Source organism: Thunnus thynnus, chromosome 12 (genome assembly GCF_963924715.1).
Source record: "Thunnus thynnus chromosome 12, fThuThy2.1, whole genome shotgun sequence".
Classification (NCBI taxonomy): Eukaryota; Metazoa; Chordata; class Actinopteri; order Scombriformes; family Scombridae; genus Thunnus; species Thunnus thynnus.
In genome coordinates, this window is record NC_089528.1 from 30895558 (window position 1) to 30904675 (window position 9118).

The 9118-nt window shown below is 36.0% G+C and overlaps 1 protein-coding gene across 1 annotated transcript; it reads right to left on the minus strand.

The window, feature by feature from the left end:
* On the minus strand, window positions 1-5018 carry LOC137193462 (Ig heavy chain Mem5-like). Its single transcript, XM_067604686.1, has 6 exons — window positions 4976-5018; window positions 4570-4883; window positions 3260-3261; window positions 2076-2125; window positions 310-618; window positions 1-199 (listed from the first exon to the last, which is right to left on the minus strand). Exons 1-6 carry the CDS (start codon window positions 5016-5018, stop codon window positions 33-35), a joined length of 885 nt encoding a protein of 294 aa, XP_067460787.1. The 3' UTR covers window positions 1-32.
* Window positions 5019-9118: the final 4100 nt, after the last annotated feature.

Sequence of the window (9118 nt, forward strand, 5' to 3'; positions counted from 1 at the left end):
TGTGATGGTGAGAAAAGGCGAGCAGAAAACAGTCAGTCAGCATGTGTGCAGTTGGTGGACGGTCCCTTGTTTCTGAGGATCATCAGCAGAGAGAGTCCACAGCAGTACACCAGACTCTTCACTATCAGCACTGTGTATAGCACACAGAGCAGCTTCACCTGGTACTGAGACGGGACAGGTGGAGGAAGAGCAGAAATCTCTGAAACAGAAAAAAAAACAAATGTCAGTGCTCTGCTCCTCTGCTCTCTCTGACAGCGTCTCCAGATGAAGCTGAATCACTGCTGAACACAGTCACCAAGCCTTCATTACCTTGTTCTGTTTGGGCCTCCACTTTTCCCCACTCGTGCCTGACGTAGCAGCGGTATTTATATGTGTAGAGAGCATCCCGATCAACCACCCTGATGGCGACGGTGCGTCCCGGCTCTCTGAGCTCCAGCTGCTCTCCCTCAGCAGGGGGCAGATCCTCCAGCGGGCCGTTCTTCTTCTGTCTTTTCCAGGAGAACTGGACCAGAGGAGGAGACATGGCTGAGGCCAGACACAGCAGGGAGCTCTTCCCCTCCAGGTGGGCTCTGGATGCTGCTGGGTACACGCTCACCACGGGCTTCACTACCTGCTCATCTGAAGTTTGACAGCAGCAACAAGCAGCACAGACACACATTCACACAGTCAACAGTAGCTTACAGCACTGCACTGCATTCAGTCTGATCCTGGAAACTACATGATCACTAAACTACTCATCAATACACCACAAACATCATCTACTGGACACTGTATCAATAATCATATCAAACTAAAGCATCATGGAAGCTCATCATATGTCATATATAAAGATTAAAACATCATTTACCACTTTATCAATATTTAACACAACATTAGTTACTAATATAATAGAGTTTTTAAAATATAAAATATATCATTACATAGCAGCCTCACATAAAATACATTTGCTGATGATTATAATGTTTTATATAAAATATATTTACCACCATACACTTTAATTAGTAAATTTAAAATTAAAAAATCATTAATTTAAACATAATAGTTTTAGCTTTTACATAAAAGCAAATTACCAACATATGTTTCGACATGTCAAGTATAATAAAATAAAATAAAATAAAATAAAATAAAACAAAATAAAATAAGGTAAAAATTAGTCTCAGTAAAACATAAAGTACAATTTTATTACTTACTTAAAATATATTATATTTATATTTCATTTGTAAATGATTATAGTGTTGTATATGAAGTATATTTACCAGCATATATTTTACTCTAATCAGACACACAATACATCAGTACTTTTAACAACTTTTTAAAGAGTTTTAGCTTTTATATAAAACACAATTACCACAACATGTTCAGATATGTAAATAAAATATTAATAAATAAAATAAATATAATTAAATTACAACATGTAAATTATCTGATTCATTATATTTTCTACCAAACACTTTCTAAAATAAACCAGTATGATTTATATTAAATATGGATTAAGATATACAATTATACATTTTATCTATAAATTACATTTAGCTTAATCACACATTTAAAATGAGTTTGCCTTCATGCATTAATTTATCTTCCACTAAAAGACATATTTATCATCATAAACACACAATTATCATGAGATACATTTTACCATTTACAAATATATACTGTATATTTAACACACAATATATTTATCACTATTTGCTTCTAAAATTACATTTAGGAACATTTATTAAATGATGTTTCACATCATATATCATCTTGTTTTTAATAAACAGGAGCTGCTGCTTAATCAGTGAGATTATTAAATACTGTTTATTTGTAACATTACTGATATCAGACTTTTTGGCTGTAAACAAACTTTGATGTGATGCATAAATAAAGAAGAACTTGTGGTGTGCAGTGAGATTTGAAGCTCTTTTCAGGAGTTATTGATTAGTTTTATGGAAGAATGGCTGCATCAAGAATTCTCTACTAAATATGAAAAAACTAACATGTAAAGCCTGAAGCAGCAGAAACTAAAACTAAAAACACATTTTCAACTTGTTCAATAAAACAACTGAAGGAAAATGAAAGTTTAGTCTTACCTGTTACATACAGTTTAGTTCCAGAGCCAAAGATGTCGTAGGTCCAGCCGCTCACAGTGAATGAGACTGTGACAAAAACCTGTCTGCTGTTGAATGTGTCAGCTGAGGTGAACGAATCCAAATTATGAACCAGTATCATATTTCATCTCCATGATGTGTTTCTCTAATGTTCATATCAACATGACTGTCTCTTCTTTTATTTGATTTTAGCCACATTAGCAGTGTGACTATATGGATGCTAATGTCAGTCGGTTGGTCGGTCCACCACTTAAGTGCAGATCCATTGGATCTGATTGTGGATCAAAGGACGGATGGATTGTTCATTAAATGTTGTGCAGACATTCACAGTCCCCAGAGGATTCAATTATTTATTTGACTTGATTGATTCTAACTTTTAATCTAGCGCCACCAGCAGGTTGACATGTTTGGTCCAGACTGAAATATCTTTTCATCTATTGGATGGATTGTCATGTAATTTAGTAGAAATATTCATGTTCCCCTCAGGATGAATTATAATAACTTTGATCCTCTGACTTTTCCTCTAGCGCCACCATCAGGTCAACATTTAAACTCAACTAAGAACTCATTTAAAATCATACTGACATTTGTATTGATGCAAATTACTTAAAGCTGCTATAATCAATATTTTTTATAATAACCATGATGTGTCAGTGTGTAATGTGTTGGTCGTGGCTCGTAGTGATGAACCTACAGAGAATTATCAGTGACTCTGCAGCTCCTCTCGGCTTTACGGAGCTTTTAGTGAGTTTCAGCTCATTGTTTATCTGCAACTTTACTGTTTTGGTTCACTCTCAGCGCTCTCATAACGTCGTGTTGGGCCGCAGCAGACAGGTGTTTTCAGAGAAAAAGCTGTAAAAAGCCACTGTACACTACCTGCTCAGCACCAAACGGCAAACAGACACAGTTAGCTGTAGACTAGCTGCTGAACATAGTGGAGCATTTAGCAGCTAAAGAGCCAGATATTTCCCTCAGGAGTTGGTAGAGAGTAAAAACAGAGCTAAAAGAGAGTGAATATTGGACTTACATTCACCAGGTGGACAGAAACACGACTCCAAATGAATGATAATGCTGCTCCATAACTGCTGGATGTGGAAATAAGCAAGTGTTTGCTAACAAGTTCAACATATCAACTTAAAAGCTGATGATGTGTCAGTGTTGGTCACTACTTGTTTCTGATGAAAATTAGTGGACAAAACATCAGTAAATGCAGGTGTAAAATCCTTCACTACAACTTAACATTACAACAGTATGTTGTGTGGTTCACTCCAGATGTTTAGATAAGAATGATGGACTAAAATGAAATATGATTGTTGTTGATTACACTTCAAAAGTTGTAAAGTTCACATTTGAGGAGATTTGTTGAGTATTATGAACTAAACCAAGTTAGGATGACATTAGTACCTGTGCTGCCATGCAGGTACATTTTCATAGGAGCCGTAGTTTTTGTTTGCTTGTCAATCAATTGTTGTTTAACATTTTGAATCACATAAAGGATTAAATTTCTAATAGTAAATGCTGTAGTGGAGCCATTTGTCTTAGAATATGGACAGTAAACATCAGAAACTGTGATTAAGGTTTAGTTAGGTTTAGGTAAAGATCATGGTTTGGGTTAAAATGACTTCCTTGTTAAGATGAGGGGAGCTGCGTCGTCATGGTTACAATAATAAACACGTGGTTGAAGTTAGGAAATGATGGTGGTCGTGTTAAAAGAAACAAACAGTGTCTGCTGTCGTTTCTCTTGTGAAGACAGTCTCAGCTGCTCACAGAGCAAAATCCATTTACATTTACCACATTTCTGTTGAGGGGAAATTGTCATAAATCCAAGAATTGTGTTGAATCTTTTACTAAAGTGAAATTATCTGTTGAAATCTGCTCAAAGATGTGATGTGAGAAATCCTGCCTGAAGGCTTTTATTGTGAAAGAGCCACAGGAAGTGTTTTCATTAACAGCAGATTATTATTTTGAAGGAGGAATGAACTTTATTCCAACAGCAGGTCAAAGAAGACCATTTTTATCTTCATCTCAAACTTTCAACTCTGTCAAACATCTTTTTCTATTTATTATTTTCTCAATTTTTGTTATTAAATCAAAAATTACTAAAGTTTCACTTTTGATCTTTCCAATATCTTTTATCTGTGTTATATTGTTGTTTGTCTTCATCTTGTTGTATCATTGTGCTTCTGTGTTGCTCCTTTGTTCTCACTGTGTGGAACAACAGGAAACCTGCTGAAATAGCTGATAAATAATATCAATGAAATATAATGTTTAAATCAAAATCCTGACACCAACAGACAAACATTTAGTCCTCAGCTCAGTTTGTTTGTGACTCTGGCTGAGATGGAGGTGAAATATGTGAACCTGGGCTGTGGTTTACTGCTCTCTTCCTGTCACAAACACTGTTTGACATCTGTTCATCTGGAGGTTTTTGTACAGGCTGCAGGGATCATTTCTCACTGTGGGTATCAACTTTCACACAGGAGCAGTAGTAGGTGGCTGAATGTGAGAGTTTAACTGTCTGGATTTGTAACTGACAGCCGTTCTGTTCTTTTACAACTGAGAAATCATCTTTCTGAGGATGATTGTAATCATTATCTACGTTATCAGTCCTCATGTCAATATCAAGAATCACTGTGAATGTTTCTGTGTCTTTCTTCTGGTACCAGATTACAAATGGTTCTTCACTGTCACACTGGTCAGTTCCTCCACAGCTGAAGGAGACTGTTTCACCAGCTCTCCTGGTCAATGTTAAATCATCCTGAATCAGCTCTGCTGCCATGGCAACCAGCGCTGTAGAGAAACAGACACACAGATGAAGGTCAGTGTGACAGTGTTTGTTAAAGGTTGAGTTTGTTGGCTCCTGATTGGCTGGAAACACTCACCTGAACACAGACAGCACAGAGCAGCAGCTGGGAGGAAAAGCATTTTGTGCAGTGGTGTTTCCTCTGGTGAACCTGGGGAGAAGTGGCGCTCTGATGCAGCTGAGGCCAAACAAGGACGAGCTGTGAGATCAGACGAGGGCCACGTGGTTTCTAACAGCTCCTCAAACCTCCCATCAGCCCCTGCGGCGGACAGATAAGGCTGCTGTCTGACAGTAGACCTTTTCATAGTAGACATTTTGATTTGTATTTGAATAGCAGATTTTACTAATAACCTTAAAATCCCCCTCAACTTAAAAATATGTTTTCTTCTTTTTCCTTCAGTTGGATGTTTGAGTTTGTTTTGAAAGTTTCTCTGTATCACCTTAAATCTCAGTTTAACACTTTTACCTACGAGCAGGATTTATGACATCACACCTAGTTTGGTGTCAATCATGGTCCAATATGCAACTTACACAAGTGTGATGTGGAAACTTCAAGCCTCCAGTACATAAACACTGAAAATGACTTTATAGTGAAGGAGGAGACACACACAGAGAGCCCCCACAGAGTCCTGATTTCAACATCATGGAGTCAGTCTGGGATTAACATGAAGACACAGAAGCAGCTGAGACGCCTGAATAACTGTGTGCAGGTGAACTGAGGAGAACTGCTGCTGTTTTAAAGGCAAAGCAGCTCACAGCAAATATTGATTTGCTTTAGCTTTCTGCTGTTTACTCAACTTTGTATCAAGTTAATTGATAAATAAAAGTTATTCATGGCATTAAAAGATCCTCATGTTACACTAGTACCTAAAACCTAGATATACAGTACTGTATATCTACTTATCTTTTGCAGATGGAAAAGGGAGCTAAAACAGACAACTATTAAGACTCACAGGCAATTTAGAGTTAGTTTATTTTTAGTGAACTTTGGACTGTGTGGGGAAAAGGAACATTGGAGGGAGATTATGCAAACTCCACGCAGAAAAACCTCGATTGGCCAGCAGGTCTGACGCCAGAAGCTTCTTTCTGTGAGGTGACAGTGCTAACCACTGCACAAAACCATAACATCTGCATTCTGAATCCAGCTATCATGCCCCTCTCTCTGCCCTGTTTCCTGTCTCTCTGCACTTTCAACTGTCAAATAAAGGAAAGAAATGCCCAAAAAAGAAGGTGTAAAAAGAATAAAAAGGTCTATTATTTATTTATTTATTGTCACTTTTTGTCCAAGGTGAAACTTTTTGGTGCAGATTTTTTAATATATATTTTTAGTTTTTTTATTGAAATTTTGAATCTTGTGTACATTTTGTTTTTGTTGCGATCTGAATCTTTGAACTGAAGTTCATTTTAACTTTGTTTGACACAAAACAGCTTTTGTAAATTTATAATAGTAATAGTATTTTAAATGTATTATTTAATTAACAATTTTGGAGTTGCTTTTATCAAAATCAAAATAAGAACCAGGTTTAATGCCAAGCAGGTTTGTACATACAAGGAATATACTTCAGTGTTGTGGTGCCTAACAGTCAAAAATATACACAGAATTAAGTAATCCTGAATTACATAAAAAAGAAAGAAATTTACAGTATAAAATATGACATGGCACGTTACATTAACACAAAGAGCAGCGTATTTGCTTAATTAGATCTTTCTGAAAAGTTATTCTCAAATCTACTTTAAATGGAATAATACATGAAACCAAACCAGACAAAAGCCAGACTGTTCCTTTAAGAAGCTTCATAATCAGCTGGGATACATTTAATGTTATTCTAAGAAATGTTTGTTCTGCTGCCAAGCTTTTCTATCATCTAAACAGTTCCCATATTTACTCTGAACTGACTCTAACTTTAACTAACTCTGAACAGTTTGGTCTTTCCCAATGAAAGGCCCTTAAAGTCCTGATAATATCTTAATATTAGAAGTTGCAAACTTATCACCAAACAACAACGTCTATTTACAGTCTTAAATAGGCATAATAACAATAAATGAAGCGTACATTATGGCTGTGTGATGGATTTGACTGAGACAGGAACTGAACTGTGTTGTGGCCGAGTAGTTACTGTACCTCATGGTGACTTCTGAAATTAAAAATCAAAGAGAAAGACCGCCACCCTGTGGTCATTCAGAGGAAACACAAAGGGATCCAGACCATGCTATCCATGGTCACCATGGCAACATGATGCTTTTCCTCTAATTCTGTTGTCAAAACAGCAGTGACATCTAGTGGATAAAACAACATAATACTGATCTAGAAAGAAAGAATGAAGTGCTGTAAAAGCCCTTTGAAATGATTTAAGACACTTTATTTTTAATTAAATTGGTGGTAGCTCATTTTTTTGTCTCTGATATTATATACTAGTATAAAAATTCTAAAACAATCAGTAAGAATGCAAAGTTCTTGTAAAGTTATGCAATGTATAGCCTATTTTTTTTCTTTTTAATATTACATAATTATTTATTTTTGCATATCTGACTTAAAGAACAGGTTCATAATTTTTTAATTGTGTCTTAAAACATCAGTCAGGTGTCTATATGAGCAGTGAAAGAGGTTTTCCTCGCTGTAATTATTCCACCTGTTCATACTGGATATTAAAAGATCCTTCAAATGTGCTTTCAATGTAATTGATGGAGGCCAAAATCCACAGTGTGTCCACACAGTCATTTAAAAGTTGATGTGAAGCTTATATGAGTCTTCAGCAGTCTGAGTTAGTCATATCAAGTGGATATCTGACACATTTACAGTCTTCAAATTTTTGTTTCCTTGGACAGTGTTTCCCTGTTGAGCTGCAGTGGAAATATAGTGACAGGAAGAGGGACTTTGGCACTAAAAAGACGGTGTAACCAGGTGGTAAAATAATAATATTCACGGAAATAGCATCCATGCTGAAGAACTTCTCCATTGTTGCTCTCTAGCTGGGGATGCTTACGTTGGACAGCAGGGTGTGTGAGTTTATCGTTTAGTGCAGCGGTATGCCTGCTGAGTGGACAGGGAACGCTGGGAAAAATACAGGAAGTACAACATAACGCGCTACTTTCTGCTGAGAATAGCCACTGGTTCCAACAGTGAGATTATTTATCAAGTATCTTATCTTGTTTTGAGATTATTATGCATGATTCTGTAAAATAGTGATTTAATGATGTTGGATGCACTTATATAAAAGCCACATGTTGTGCGATTGTTTTGGTAGGATTGCAGATGTTGGTGGATTGAAAGCCACACGTGCTGAGCACAGCTTGCTATCCGTGAATTTGGTATGAAACAGTTTATTTCTGTTTTACTGTTTTGTATTTGTTCATCAAATGTATAAAGCAAAATGAACGTTGCTTTTTTGTGAACTGAAAATGTTGCTAAATTTGATGCATTAGCGCTGATATGTTACATGGCAGTGCGGTGAATGTTTTTGTGCTCTTCTGTTTATAGAGGTGCCACTGCCGTATTTATGCTGTATTTGTGACGTATTTGAGCCACTTTTTTGTGCTGCTTTTGTCACAATTTCAGTGATGTGTTTTCTGTACTGGAAAAAGTAATGAGTTTTGTTTTTGTTTGTTTATTTATTTATTTATTTTTGCTAAATGTTTCTTTTGTAAAATTTCACAACCTGGCCTTTGGTGGAAGCCAAGATTTTTCTATAAGTTGCTCTCCATAATTGAATAACAAAACAAGGAGAATAAAAACCCCACAAATTTGCATTTGAAGTTGTGTGTTGACTTAATACCCGGCTTCAACTGTAACATTGAAAGATATCTACTTCATTTGTCTCATTTGGACACTGAATTAGCTTCAGATGAACTTTTAAATATATTTTTGCAGACAAGGAAGACTGTGGATTTTGTGTATTTTGTCCCCCATCGCTCACACTGAAAGTGAATTATGAAAAGATCTTCTAATGGTCAGTATGAACAGGAGGAATGATTACAGCAAGAAAAAACATGTTTCACTGTTCAAAACATGGAGTCAAAAGGGATTTAATGTGACCTTTTGTACACTGAAAAGACCCTTATATGTCAAAGTGAAAATAGATCTCTACAGAGTGATCTAAATATATTTCAAATATAAAATACATCATCAGCCTTACTAGTAAAATATAAATCTGAAAAGTAATTAGTACCTATAGCTGTGAAATAAATGTAGTGGAGTAGAAAGTAAAATATCTCTCTCTGAAAT

Excerpts from the sequence above, each read along its gene's own strand:
- LOC137193462 (XM_067604686.1), bottom strand. The coding sequence starts at position 5,018 with ATGCTTTTCCTCCCAGCTGCTGCTCTGTGCTGTCTGTGTTCAG. Across the intron at positions 4,884-4,975 it reads TCTGTGCTGTCTGTGTTCAG|CGCTGGTTGCCATGGCAGCA; the intron begins GTGAGTGTTTCC and ends GTTTCTCTACAG. Across the intron at positions 619-2,075 it reads AACTAAACTGTATGTAACAG|ATGAGCAGGTAGTGAAGCCC; the intron begins GTAAGACTAAAC and ends GTCAAACTTCAG.